The sequence below is a fragment of the Anastrepha ludens genome, chromosome 4 (assembly GCF_028408465.1).
Source record: "Anastrepha ludens isolate Willacy chromosome 4, idAnaLude1.1, whole genome shotgun sequence".
In the NCBI taxonomy this organism is placed as follows: Eukaryota; Metazoa; Arthropoda; class Insecta; order Diptera; family Tephritidae; genus Anastrepha; species Anastrepha ludens.
In genome coordinates, this window is record NC_071500.1 from 88066713 (window position 1) to 88079517 (window position 12805).

General features: G+C 35.5%; 5 protein-coding genes across 7 annotated transcripts; 2 read left to right on the forward strand and 3 right to left on the reverse strand.

Moving 5' to 3' along the window:
• The first annotated feature begins 2528 nt into the window (after nucleotides 1-2528).
• On the forward strand, nucleotides 2529-4352 carry LOC128860116 (POC1 centriolar protein homolog). Its single transcript, XM_054097383.1, has 3 exons — nucleotides 2529-3044; nucleotides 3119-3649; nucleotides 3716-4352. The coding sequence occupies exons 1-3, from the start codon at nucleotides 2691-2693 to the stop codon at nucleotides 3986-3988; spliced, it is 1158 nt and encodes a 385-aa protein (XP_053953358.1). The 5' UTR covers nucleotides 2529-2690; the 3' UTR covers nucleotides 3989-4352.
• A 199-nt stretch (nucleotides 4353-4551) lies between these two features.
• LOC128860119 (copper transport protein ATOX1) lies at nucleotides 4552-6547 on the reverse strand. The gene is made up of 3 exons (XM_054097385.1): nucleotides 6064-6547; nucleotides 5916-5991; nucleotides 4552-5437 (listed from the first exon to the last, which is right to left on the reverse strand). Exons 1-3 carry the CDS (start codon nucleotides 6067-6069, stop codon nucleotides 5301-5303), a joined length of 219 nt encoding a protein of 72 aa, XP_053953360.1. The 5' UTR covers nucleotides 6070-6547; the 3' UTR covers nucleotides 4552-5300.
• A 456-nt stretch (nucleotides 6548-7003) lies between these two features.
• Nucleotides 7004-8093, reverse strand: LOC128860117 (ORM1-like protein). Its single transcript, XM_054097384.1, has 3 exons — nucleotides 7786-8093; nucleotides 7562-7713; nucleotides 7004-7494 (listed from the first exon to the last, which is right to left on the reverse strand). Exons 1-3 carry the CDS (start codon nucleotides 7960-7962, stop codon nucleotides 7359-7361), a joined length of 465 nt encoding a protein of 154 aa, XP_053953359.1. The 5' UTR covers nucleotides 7963-8093; the 3' UTR covers nucleotides 7004-7358.
• A 388-nt stretch (nucleotides 8094-8481) lies between these two features.
• LOC128860121 (presenilin homolog) lies at nucleotides 8482-11195 on the forward strand. 3 transcript variants are annotated; one of them, XM_054097387.1, is made up of 8 exons: nucleotides 8482-8891; nucleotides 8962-9224; nucleotides 9293-9502; nucleotides 9555-9775; nucleotides 9843-9941; nucleotides 10007-10234; nucleotides 10614-10778; nucleotides 10837-11195. In XM_054097387.1, exons 1-8 carry the CDS (start codon nucleotides 8778-8780, stop codon nucleotides 11103-11105), a joined length of 1569 nt encoding a protein of 522 aa, XP_053953362.1. In that variant the 5' UTR covers nucleotides 8482-8777; the 3' UTR covers nucleotides 11106-11195. The 3 variants fall into 3 exon arrangements, with proteins under 3 accessions (XP_053953362.1, XP_053953364.1, XP_053953365.1); XM_054097389.1 differs by having other exon boundaries at nucleotides 10007-10198; XM_054097390.1 differs by having other exon boundaries at nucleotides 10007-10150.
• Nucleotides 11196-11560: 365 nt separating this feature from the next.
• On the reverse strand, nucleotides 11561-12748 carry LOC128860123 (39S ribosomal protein L15, mitochondrial). The gene is made up of 3 exons (XM_054097392.1): nucleotides 12525-12748; nucleotides 12006-12452; nucleotides 11561-11932 (listed from the first exon to the last, which is right to left on the reverse strand). Exons 1-3 carry the CDS (start codon nucleotides 12627-12629, stop codon nucleotides 11585-11587), a joined length of 900 nt encoding a protein of 299 aa, XP_053953367.1. The 5' UTR covers nucleotides 12630-12748; the 3' UTR covers nucleotides 11561-11584.
• Between the last annotated feature and the right edge of the window lie 57 nt (nucleotides 12749-12805).

The following is a 12805-nucleotide window of genomic DNA, read 5'->3' on the forward strand; positions in this document are numbered from 1 at the left end:
TCAGCCTTCCACACAATACGCTCGCTAGAACCTTTTACGCGTTATTTAGAAGACTATCCCCGCGATAATTGGCGCAATTTGCAGGATCACCCTTCTTATGGATTGGTAAGATCACACTTAAATTCCAATCGGCAGACATGCTTTCGTCTGACCATATTTTGCACTGGCAGGTGCATGCCAGTTACCATCCCCTCGCAGCGATATTTGAATAGAAATAGCATTTTGTGGTTCTGTAGCCGCGTTATCGCTATACTCACCTCGTTGTGGGCGGGTAGCGGAACGACAGTCCTGTCGGCAACGATTGGGGTTTCGGGATCTTTACTTTCTCACTGACATGCACATTTGTCGCAGTTTAGTAAGTACGAGAAGTGTTCCCTCCGTGATTAAAGTCGGCTCTGGATGCCAGTCACCAAATTACCATACTTGTTCTTACCCAGGTCTGGACACCCTCTGTATTGAGGTATATATTCACATATATTAGTGTTTCGGAGTTTTGATCGCACTTTCTCGAGTATCTCGATACCAGAGAAATCGAGCTGTCGAGCTGCTACAACAACAACAACACAGCTCCCGAATTCTCGATAAAATCCCGAGTATCGCAAATACCGCGAGCAATTTCGAGTAGTTATCGGCAAATGTGAGCAGTTATTATAGGAGCAAAATTAAGCATTAAGAAATTAACTTAAATTTACTTATTTTCATTTCACATATAACAAGTGTATGATGTAAAACACAACATTAAATAATACAATATAATTAAAAAAGCAAAAATAAAACAAAGCAAAATTATTTGGGATTTAAAATAAATTGCACTAAAATTTGTCAATTTTTGGTTTTGATGTAATATGCTAACATATTGACCAGAGAACGTTAATAACTCCATCCAGTTTTGAACTTGTTGCAATATCGAAAAAATTATCTAATTTAAAGCAGAATATAATTAAAAACTTTAAAGAAAAATGTTTATATTGTTTTTGGCATGTTTAAGGCAATATAAGCTTTATACGCTGAATTTGCTTTTGGTGTGGTTTGACTATTCAAGATGACAATCCACAATGTTCAACAAGGTTAGTTATCTGTACTATCAAAAATGAAAATATTAAAAGTTAATTAATTGTTAATTGTTTTATCTTGGACTGGAATCAATTAAGTTTGAATACAATATAATTGTACCACATCTACTTAACGATTTTTGCATCTATACAAATTGGTATGGCTACCGAAATCAAATAGCCATATAAAATTTTCATTCGTACTGTTACGAATTTACTTACCATAAAATTCAAATAAATCTCTTACAATAACTCTCTCAGTTCGATCACTGGATTGTTGAATAAAACACAAAAATTAATGACAACACGCTTGCTTTACTTTATTTCCAACACTTCAATTCTAAATATACACGTTCTACTTAAGACTGAATCAATCTATCACACTCAACTTTCTTTATACGCTCACAAGTTTGAATTCCACATGCGCATGCACCTCGGCTTATGTACATGTGATTAATAACTATCGTAATTTCTAGATCTGGCAGCTTGTATCTTTTGGCGAATTTTGTTGTAGCAGCAGCTTACTAGCCACTTGTCGTCTTTGTCTAACTCATATAGCGGTAGACCCAAAAAGCGTGCAATGTCCCTCTATCTGCTGTCGCCTTCAAGGCTAATTCATGTTTTTTTTGTTTTAGCCTCTCGTTCGCTACTGTTGCCAGTCCAAGGTGGATTTATTATTGGTGACAGCAACCACATATAAGTAAAACCGTACATGTATTTGTTGTTGCGTTTGGTCCAAGCATCACGTCAAAATCAGTAATCAAATGTAAACATACGAATGTAAACATACCAATACATACAAACAAAGCATATCATTTTGACGTAAGCCATACCTACGGCGAAAAATTCAGCTGGGTGAATGCTGTCACCTATAATAAATCCACCTTGTGCCAGTCGGTTCGCGAAACTTCGCGATTGTAAAAATACATTGACATACGCAGTGATTAGCATAAATCCACGAAATTAATCTACCCGTTCACATATGACAGATTACCTCCAAAATTGACAATCAGATGTTTTGAAAGGTTGTTCTTCATAGAAATTGGTTTGGTGGAATATTTTGGACTTTTCTGTTTGTTTAAATATTATTAACGATATGAAGAAAGGACTAGGAGAAGGAATAGTCAATTAAATTGAGCAGTTGGCTACTAGTAAAAAACAGTTGGGGGAAATCCGTAAACGACGTTTACTGAGGTTTCAATAAATTAAGACCCCAATACCCACTCCAAATTCCATATTACATTTCATAATAAGTAATGAGAGTAATGGACACACGTTTTTTTCTGTTATGTGAATGCATAGTTAATAACACCTAAAAAAAATTATTTTATGCCTACAAATTATGTCACGAAAAAGTGGATAATCTACTTATATGTGAACGTATTATAATAACACTTTCCAAAGAACGTAAATTTAATTAATTTATTTACGTTCTTTGTCATTACCATTCATTGCTCGCTACTTCTTTTGTTATGACAACGAGTAGCTGTTTAAATTTTGAAAAGTGACATTTCCAAAGAAGTTGAATTTGATTTTGACTTCTTTCCTAATTAATTTAATTTCTGTGAAGAATTGAGAGAAAAATATAAAAAATATTTATATATATATATATATATCACATATGTATAAGGTGTCAATATGTTAAATGAAGAACTATTCGCAGAACCTTGTTTGGAGCGTCATTTTACAGGGCATTGTTCTGGTATTACACAGGTGCGATTCAGTCCATGTGGCCAACGTTTGGCCACTAGTTCTTTGGATATTTCGGTGATATTATGGGACTTAAAACAAGCTGCACGTTGCATACGTTTTAGCGCACATTCAGGGGCAGTCCACAGCGTATGCTGGTCACCAAAATCAAATTTAGTGGCGTCTGCAAGCAAAGATCGCACAGTTAAAATATGGGAGCCAAAGATACGTGGTGTTTCTGGCGAATTTTTAGCACATAGCAAAGCAGTGCGCAGTGTGGATTTTGACCCCAGCGGAACTACGGTAATGCATTTATTAGTAATCAATTTAATGCAACTTCAGTTAATGAAATACATATTCGCTACAAATATGTGTAGCTAATTACAGGGTCCGATGACAAAACGGTGAAGCTATGGAAAGTTGCACAACGTAGATTTTTAACTTCTTTTACTGGACACACTAACTGGGTGCGAGCAGCAAAATTTAGCCCAAATGGCCAATTAATTGCATCGTGTGGTGACGATAAAACGCTAAGAATTTTCGACGTCTCTTCGGGCCAATGTATTCGTGTTTTCACAGAAAAAAAGGGCATGATTCGACAGTTGGCATGGCATCCAGACAGCGATTTGGTTGCTGTTGCATTAAGTTGTAATCGTGTGAAAATTTTTAGTATTGGCCAAAGTGAATTGATCCAACTATATCAAGTGCATTCGGCACCAGTAAATGATTTAGCATTTCACCCAAGTGGAAATTTCTTATTGACTGGTGGCGATGATGATACTATACGACTGCTTGATTTACTAGAAGGACGACCAATTTATTCACTTACCGGGCATGCTGACAAAGTTTGTGCCGTTGCATTCTCTCCAGATGGCAGACATTTCGCTTCTGCGGGTGCAGATAAACAGGTACTCAACTAACAAATTCTCGACAATATAATTTATATTAATACATCTTTTCTTTATTATCGCCAGTTGCTAGTTTGGAAATCGAATTTGCATACCTTTGATGCAACTAGCTTCCGCAACCAGCTATCTACTCGTAGCTCTCAAAGTACCCACAGTAATCACAATAATTTTACTGCTCCGCATAATTCAGATGCAGACACACCAGTGGCTGTTGGAAACATCAACAATGACAGTATTTTAATTGATCCGCGCCAATCGGTGGCATATGAAATGCGCAATGAAGATTTCCAGGTGCTTGATAGCCAACACTACAAGAACACAGTCACCGACAACAAATGAAGGAACATCAACAGCAGCACCTCACTCACTTCTACATATTTCAAACAAAAAACAAACCAATGGAAACGGCAATGATAGTAGCGAAGAACATAGAACACCAAGCCAATATTTTTGATTTCCGCTTTTCCCCAACACTAATTATCTTAAGTTTTGCTCTTTGTTATCGATCTGACTGCTTGTAGCAAAGCAAAGAAATAATTAAAACAGTTGGTTAGAATACTCGTAACTTCATTTATTATTTATTTATTCATTTCTTGATTTTTGTTTTGGTCGTTATCTCCATCAATTTATACATTTAACACACACAAGATTTTAAACGTTTGCATTGTATGTTTACAAATAAAATCTGATTCGTAAAATCAAATTTAAATGTGTTTTATTTATAACCTTAGGTATTAAACACAGAACTGTTTCAGTGTGTTTCCAAGCAAACTTCATGTAATGATGAGGTAAAGCTAGAATCGGACGCGATGCAGACGCAGTTGGCGAAGATCGTGTCTACATTGCAAATACTGGAGCAGCGAATTACTTATATAGAAAACGCAATTTTAGACAATGTAATGTAAGGTGTGCATTTTGATATATTTTAAAGATCTTACGTTAACACTTTGTAATATATTGAACGCATATTTTATGCAAAAGTTTATATATATTTGTTTGGCATACATATTTCGATAATTTTCTAATTAAGCAACACTTTAAAATTAGAAATATCTAGCCCATATGGCAATTAATCTCTTATGGGTTTCTCGAATCATCTAAGTCCTTACTAATTTTAATTAGAGAAATTTAAATAGACTTTTGTTATAAACAATTTGTTAACATTATTTTTCAAAATTGACAGTAAATATATTTATTTCATATAGATTTTCCTGTAAATCGACTTTATCCTTTGTAATTATCTTAATTTCATTTTAAATACATTCTCATGTGCAATTTTAATTTTTTTTTTTTGTTTTTGTATATTGAAAATTTGTAATTTATATTAAATGTAACTAGAAATCGTTAATTAAATACGAGCTTCTTTAACGAGAGCGGCTTTTAAAATGTCCTACATGTATTTGGTTTTACTTTGTTCTTTCTATAATTTCAAAAGTTGTATTTTATTTTTAATTACAATTTAATTTACATATTTAGCTATTCTTCCTGAAATTTTATTCCGTAATAACATTGTGGATCGTTTAAAATTTTTCATAAAATAATTGGCCATTGACCGCTGACATTTATTGCGTCTGCCACAATCATTGTATATTTGCCATTAAACTTCCAGTTTTAATTTGGCAATTTTGCGAAACTTACAAAAAAGTTCATTTCATTCTTTTACTCCGACATATTGTGTCGATTTGCCAGTCTTCTTGATGGTTTCCAGTAACTCATCGGATGTCAGATTCGATGTCACCAGCACCGTTTTTGAGTCGAGATCAATGCTAATTTTCTCCACTTTTTCCGCTATGTAAAAAAGAGAACATAAACGGAATACACTTGTGTGGCATGATTTATCACCTTATTATATATTATTTATATATTATATTTTTTTTTTTGCTGTCGAAATTCCTGACTAGACAATAGCACAACGCTGATAAGAAAGTGTTTGTTACTAGCCCGATAATACTATGTAGACGCAGGTATATACAAACATAGGTGGATATGCAAGCGTGTTTGTATTGTTTGCAAATCAATTGACACGCGCATACGCATTATATATGAACATATATACTTAGAATCCCAATTAATGAATTTATACTGTCATAAAGTGGAAGCCCTGCTTTGCAAGCAAAATAACACTTTGGCTAACGAACATAGTGATAGAGAATCTTAAATCAGATACCGGCTCTGCACTTTAAAAAGAAAAAAAAACAGAATAATGAGACTTATTAAATATAGAGGTTGGTGCCATCATCGCATTCCACCCCCAAATCCCACTTACCGCCCAACTTGTTTAAAACGCGCTCAACGGTGTTCGCACATCCTGAACACGTCATTTCCACTCTAAATTCGTGTACCTAAAACGAAATCATTTACATATTTATAAATTAAATTAATATCAATATTTTAGTAATAAAAGTTCCGCTTACTGGCATGTTGCTACTCCGTGCACTATGAGATGATGACGATGAGGTTTGCAAGTATAACTGCGGCAAATTCAACAGTTTGGATACTTTTTCACTGCGTTGCAGGCACAACACAAATAAAAAATAATTGATTATTCTCTACTAGACGTGAATGTAGATTGTAGCACTGAACTAGCGCAAGTTACTAACTCAGAGTCGAAATGTTCTTTTAACAATTCAACTACCAGCAACAACTGAACACTATAAATTTGTGTATGGAGCCGATAAAGCAGCAAAGTTTGCAAATATGGACAAAAAGTCAGCTATTTAACGTTGGCGTTGGCAATCGACTTTTCAATGTTGGCACACGATTGAGAGAATGTTGCTTGTGAATGGGCGTTTGTTGTTTGTCGTTTCTAAGCCCCTCAAACTACCCTTGTGCAGGCCACACACAGGCTATAAATCGTCTGAATAGATCGACGATACAACAGATAGAAAACTGACAAATTGTAATAGGTTGCGTGTGTGTGGCGAAGTTGACGACTTTTGTCATTTCTTTTGAGATGATAGCAGACAAATGGAAACATTAAGCAATGCAGAGCAAAATGTATTCAAGAAGCAAATGAACATCAAACATGACGTCTTCTTACCGCGTTCCGTGTTTGCTCTGCAGTCACCGTCTGTCCAACGAATGTTATGAATTCTTGGCAGTTTGTAACCTGCGTTATTGGCGTGCACAGGGTGACTCATATGATAAAAAAATGCAGTGTTAAAACACTTTTGAGGTCATTATTAATAATTGTATTTGGGGATTATATGTATACGTAAATACGATTAATTTTAAAAATATTCAATGCCTAAAATCTGTTGAATAACATCAAATTCCCGAAAAACTATATTTTCCTATAATGAAAAATAAAATAACATATGCACGAAAGATTTATTCGACAACTGCTCTTAACTCTTATACCTTTACCGCTGTTTCGCTCTAAAAATTTTTATTTTTACCTATATTTGCATGTAAATTATACAATTTGTGCTATTAGCAGATTTTTAATATATGTACATATATATATTTTTATATCAACTTCATGTATGTATATATTTTTATAGTACCAATCCATTTCTCGCAGTTCACTTGCCGTCGTAAGATTTGTGCAGTTCGTAGAATGTATATTTTTAAAACAAATGCATATAAGATATCTTTTAATTACTAATTTTAAATCAATCTACCAATCATATTCAATCAGTCTATAAATTTCATACAAATAATATTACTCATTATCTCGAACTCAGAAATCTAACCTGTTATTGACATATTAGTATTTGTTTATGTTGAAGAGACGTACACCGTGGAACTGCGGTAATTTTGGCAAGGTAACCAGCACAAGCGAAATAAAGTTGGCAATAAAATGATCGGGATCATTCCTTGTATAGATGCAGGTGAGCAGGAATCTACCAAAAATGTAATAGGCAAAGTTGAATAAAATGTTAATATAATTTACATACTCAAGGCACTTACAATAAAATTGGAACAGCCGTGAGGAACTTTCGCGTTGTTGTAAATTGTTCACCATTGTCGATTTGCTCCCAATGCGTTAAACGACGTGCGCAGTCATTTTCAATACTTAACCAGGGTGCACCCTTGATTATGTGCAAAAAATACAAATGAGCCTGAAATGCAAACAAATTAAAAAAAGAAAAACAAATTTTTATTATTGCTAAAATATTTGGTCAAACACTTACGGCGTTATGTAGCAAGTTTGTGAGAGTCCACGCAATTGGAATGCTTATAAATGGAACTGATAACAGAATCAAATGCACTGCCAACACACCCAAGCCATACGCTAACCACATCCCACGCGCACTCAACCAAGTAGCGTTAGGATTTGGCTCACCATGGCCTCCAGCAATTGCCGTCATGTTTACTGATTGATTAACTTTTAAGAATAAAAACAAATAAATATATTCTTCAATTGTATTCTATAAGAGAAAAATTTGTTTTCGATTGCGTTGTTTTACAATTTGACGAATATGTAATCAAGATAACAGCTGATCGTAGGGTTTGCACAAAGCAGCAAAGTGAGTTGTGGTTTCAAAAATAATTATTACTTCAGTCAAAATAATAAAAAGAGAGAAATCTCAGTTGAATTAAATGTTAAAAGAGCCTTGGCGAGTCATCATGAGTCATTGTTTCCATGTTACTCATAGCTGCCGGGGACATAAACCGGATACCATATTCAAGAAATAAATGTCATACAACTATCTGTCAGCGTATAATAAAAAAATGCATTTCAACTATATCTGTGTTTTTATTTTTTATTAACATATTAACTTCGCAAGCTCTTAAAAACTACCCCATATTAGAAAAAAAATATTTTTCATCCAGCCAAAAAAATACATACCTGTGCTACAGCTGCTGCATTTTCTTGTATTAATTTTCTGCATTTTCTTTATCTTTCACTGACTCACAATCTAGATAAGTGCATTTTTGGTCCTTTACATCAGTATGTTATTTTAGATACATTTAAATAAGTAAAATATGGTATAAATTTCATTATCATCGATTTAACAAAATCGAGTTTAGAGAAATCTCTGTTCGGAATTGCTTACGCAGCGGGGCATCAACCCACTTGTATATTGCAAGTGGCATCCAATTATAGGTATATAAAGTGCAACTATAGTTATACACAACGGCGTCAGAGGGTGAAGGAATCTTCAGTGAACACACGCCACTAATGGACGGACACGTTGGCGCAAGTAGCAGTACGCGATTAAGTGCCAGTGGCGGTGTGGAGCATCGGAAGCGCCAACAACATAACAACTATGGCTCAAATGAACAAGTGGATGGGGTAAGAAATCGTAGAGAAAGTAATAAAGACAATTCCTAATGAAGTCTGTGTAATTTTTCTATATTTGAAGGCTATATTAGATGTACCTAATGTAATAGTACGTTCCACAAGGTCGAGATCCGGACCAGCAGATTTACAAACTGGTGGAGGTGGATCCGGAGGTAGCGCAAACAATGCGCCCCATCATCCCACTGCCGAAGAGGCAGAAGAAGAGGGCTTGAAATACGGCGCTCAGCATGTCATTAAATTATTTGTGCCCGTCTCGCTTTGCATGCTAGTTGTGGTGGCCACTATAAATGCCGTGAGCTTCTACTCGACCACAGATGTCTATCTGTAATAATCAAACCACAAAAAATTTATTTTCTTGTATGTGTGTGTAAGAATGTGTATTTTTTTTGTAGTTTGTATACGCCGTTCCACGAGCTATCTCCTGATCCGGGGGTAAAATTTTGGAATGCTTTGGCCAACTCTATGATTCTTATGGTTGTTGTTGTAGTAATGACTATTTTGTTGATTGTTCTATACAAAAAACGATGCTACAAAATAATACATGGCTGGTTGATACTCTCGTCGTTCATGCTACTCTTCATTTTTAGTTATCTATATCTAGAGTAAGTTCATTCAAAGTAATATTTATGTTTATTAAATATTTTTCCGTTATAGAGAGTTACTACGAGCGTATAATATTCCCATGGATTATCCCACAACGATATTGATACTTTGGAATTTCGGAGTCGCTGGAATGATGGCCATACATTGGCAAGGTCCATTGCGTTTACAGCAAGGCTACTTAATTTTTGTTGCTGCCTTGATGGCGCTGGTATTTATTAAATATTTGCCTGAATGGACTGCATGGGCCGTTTTAGCTGCCATATCTGTGTGGGGTGAGTATAAGAACATAAACACTAGAAGTAAGATAATACGAAATACAAAATATCTTGATTTTTTCAGACTTAATTGCTGTTCTCTCCCCGAGAGGGCCTTTGCGTATTCTGGTAGAGACAGCTCAGGAACGCAATGAACAAATATTTCCCGCTTTGATTTACTCATGTAAGTTGTTGCCGCGGTAGTGCAAATATAAGCAAATAAAAATAAAATTGTAATATTTTTATTAGCCACTGTTTTGTACACCGTCATGGGTGTTTCGCATCCTAATGCTGCAAGCGGTGACAAAAGTGTGGAGAGCGTCGAGAACGGCATTCAACATGCAGCCAGTGAGGAGCATGCTTCTTCCTCCGCCGGCCCGGCACGTCGCACAGGTAATACCAATAACATGGTGAATGACGATGCCGCCCAGGCCGCCGAAGGTATGCCACTTGTCACATTTAAAATCCGCGGAAATGGTATTTATTCCAATAATTTTTTCCCCATTTTATTCATTACGCTTTTTGGAAAGTACTTTGCTTGTTTATGGTGGCTTGTGGGCTTTCGAATATCTCATGAATATTTATTCCTACATACCTACATATTATTTTACGAAATTATTATTACATTACGAAAATTCGATTTTATATCTTAGTTTATAATTTTGAACCTTCTACCATATATTATTATAATTTTTTTTATATCATAATTTTTATTTTCGACCTTTATTTACTTAAATTCTATATTCTTTTTAATGAATGAATTTCCTAGTTGTCTATAACTGTAGCGCGAATTTTTTTTTAATTTCATTCTATGCTAAAAAAATTCACCTAAAAAGTGTTTTTAACTTTATTTTAGAAGCCGGCTTCACTCAAGAATGGACAGATGGTCGTAGTGAACGTATTTCACATCGCCAAATTGAAGTACAGGCTAGCAATGGTCAAAATGCCAATCGGTCAACTGAGTATCGCACAACCACTACTTCCGTGAACACCTCCATATCCCCACTCGAGGCACAAGAACGTACGTACGCTAATTTTTTAATGCAAGATTTACGCATTTTAAACAAAACTATTTCTAGGCGGCATCAAACTCGGTCTTGGTGATTTTATTTTTTACTCTGTGTTGGTTGGTAAAGCATCCAGCTATGGCGATTGGATCACTACTATTGCATGCTTTGTGGCCATATTAATTGGACTTTGTTTAACACTTTTGTTGTTGGCCATCTGGCGCAAAGCTTTACCAGCCTTACCTATCTCAATTACATTTGGTTTGATATTTTGTTTTGCCACCAGTGCTGTGGTGAAGCCGTTCATGGAGAGTTTGTCCGCGAAACAGGTGTTCATATGAAGACAATTTCCATAACTTTACCTTAAAATATTCCAATTATTATACTGTATTATAGAGTAGATAAAGCATAGCTGAAAAAAATTATGAATATCTCTTTGAGTTATTACTTTAGCAATTTGCGGCATTTGGTGTGAATAGCAGAGGTTTACATGCACATTTTTTTACCATTACTCAAAATTTATATACGGTTGTAGGTCGGTTGTAAAGCTGGTTTTTAGGTTTCCAGGTTATGTTTAAAATGTTTGGATATACATCAATTATTAAAGATAAAGTAAAGAAGGCTTTAGAACTTTTTTTCTGTTCGAAAATACTTTACATCTATTATAGGTGGGTTTTTATACCATGGCGAAGGAGTATATGTCATTCGAGTTTTTAAACTTCATTGTATATAATCAATTTATTTTAGGCAACGAATTTGATTTTTTATTGTGAGGAAAACTATTTGTACACATCAACAATTGTTTCAACATATTTGGGTACTACTTTTTTGATTCAGCATTTTTGGTTTGCTCATCGGGAAAGCCTTTTGACTTTACAATAATTTTATCTTTTAGACCTATCACCCAACCAGGCTCTAGTCCATAGAATATTTGTTGTGGATCTTTTTGGCTTATCAACATTTCATAATCGGCGTCATCTTCAATGCGGGGCAGTTCATAACCATACTTTTGTGCCAATACTAATCGGTCTTTACTTATCTCTTCCGGATCAGCGAGATAACCCCGATTTTTAGCTGATATATAGTATTCAATTGCATCCTTTGGCGGCAACTGACGCTTTGGGATGGGCACTCCCTTCTCAAACCATTTTTGTGGATTCGCCATGGCCTTTTATCAAGAGAGAGATACACACATCCAATTACAATGAAATTTTCTTGTACGCTTTTAAACAGTGTCTCACCTGCAAGCTTCTGGGGTCATAATAAGCTGTGCGGATGACTCCACCATTCCGCTCAATTGCTGCTATCACCGACTCTTTGGCATGTTGCACTTCAATACAGATTTTTGCTTTAAAACGATCTATGCCTTCATCGGTCAATTGAAAACCATATTCCATGCTGGCGGGCTGCAGTTGCAAAAGCCCTGTGTTGCACAATGTTGTCAGGTCGATGGGCTGACTGCCATCGATACGATTTGTGTCCAACAACACTTGCAGTTGTAATAGGGATATTGGCGGGTATTGACGGCGCATGTGGTGGCCTTTGTAGTATGGCTCGTAGGGAAAGCGCAAATAGAAGGGATTGTTGCCTGTTTCGTAACCTAGACGCATGTAATTTTGACGTTGCCCCGAACCTTTGTTGCCGGCGCCGTGTTTGTCACCCCCGTGTTGAGCGCGTCCACGTTTGGGCTATAGTAATTTTTGTTCAAAAAAAAAAATTACAATATTTATATCCATTTATTCAAAAAATTAAATACATACGCTTTTTTTAGAGTTTGGATTGGGACGAATATTGCTAAGTTGTACACGCGGCAAAGTACGCAACATTTTCAATGCAATGTCGGCTGTTTCGCGTAGATGTGCCATTTTTCCTATTGGATTGCTTAAAATATTGTTTCAAAACTGTGTTTTTGTGGATTTAAATGTTTTTAAAGGAGCTCAAAATATTCCTAATTTGCAAGCCGTACATTACTTGCGGCGAATATCGAAACCAGCTGAGTGACAGATTCGTTTGACACTATTGGCAGCACACTAAAGTGTGG

What these genes read in the sequence shown, in the direction of transcription:
- LOC128860116 (XM_054097383.1), top strand. Translation starts at nt 2,691, where the DNA reads ATGTTAAATGAAGAACTATTCGCAGAACCTTGTTTGGAGCGTCATTTT. An exon ending in TTGACCCCAGCGGAACTACG is followed by an intron (nt 3,045 to 3,118) that starts GTAATGCATTTA and finishes AAATATGTGTAG; the next exon opens with CTAATTACAGGGTCCGATGA. An exon ending in CTGCGGGTGCAGATAAACAG is followed by an intron (nt 3,650 to 3,715) that starts GTACTCAACTAA and finishes TATTATCGCCAG; the next exon opens with TTGCTAGTTTGGAAATCGAA.
- LOC128860119 (XM_054097385.1), bottom strand. An exon ending in CGTTTTAAACAAGTTGGGCG is followed by an intron (nt 5,438 to 5,915) that starts GTAAGTGGGATT and finishes TTTTTTACATAG; the next exon opens with CGGAAAAAGTGGAGAAAATT.
- LOC128860117 (XM_054097384.1), bottom strand. Translation starts at nt 7,962, where the DNA reads ATGACGGCAATTGCTGGAGGCCATGGTGAGCCAAATCCTAACGCTACT. An exon ending in CAAACTTGCTACATAACGCC is followed by an intron (nt 7,714 to 7,785) that starts GTAAGTGTTTGA and finishes TTTGCATTTCAG; the next exon opens with GCTCATTTGTATTTTTTGCA. An exon ending in ACGGCTGTTCCAATTTTATT is followed by an intron (nt 7,495 to 7,561) that starts GTAAGTGCCTTG and finishes CATTTTTGGTAG; the next exon opens with ATTCCTGCTCACCTGCATCT.
- LOC128860121 (XM_054097387.1), top strand. Translation starts at nt 8,778, where the DNA reads ATGGACGGACACGTTGGCGCAAGTAGCAGTACGCGATTAAGTGCCAGT. An exon ending in AGCTGCCATATCTGTGTGGG is followed by an intron (nt 9,776 to 9,842) that starts GTGAGTATAAGA and finishes TGATTTTTTCAG; the next exon opens with ACTTAATTGCTGTTCTCTCC. An exon ending in ATTTAAAATCCGCGGAAATG is followed by an intron (nt 10,235 to 10,613) that starts GTATTTATTCCA and finishes ACTTTATTTTAG; the next exon opens with AAGCCGGCTTCACTCAAGAA.
- LOC128860123 (XM_054097392.1), bottom strand. Translation starts at nt 12,629, where the DNA reads ATGGCACATCTACGCGAAACAGCCGACATTGCATTGAAAATGTTGCGT. An exon ending in ATCCAAACTCTAAAAAAAGC is followed by an intron (nt 12,453 to 12,524) that starts GTATGTATTTAA and finishes AAATTACTATAG; the next exon opens with CCCAAACGTGGACGCGCTCA. An exon ending in ATGACCCCAGAAGCTTGCAG is followed by an intron (nt 11,933 to 12,005) that starts GTGAGACACTGT and finishes TCTTGATAAAAG; the next exon opens with GCCATGGCGAATCCACAAAA.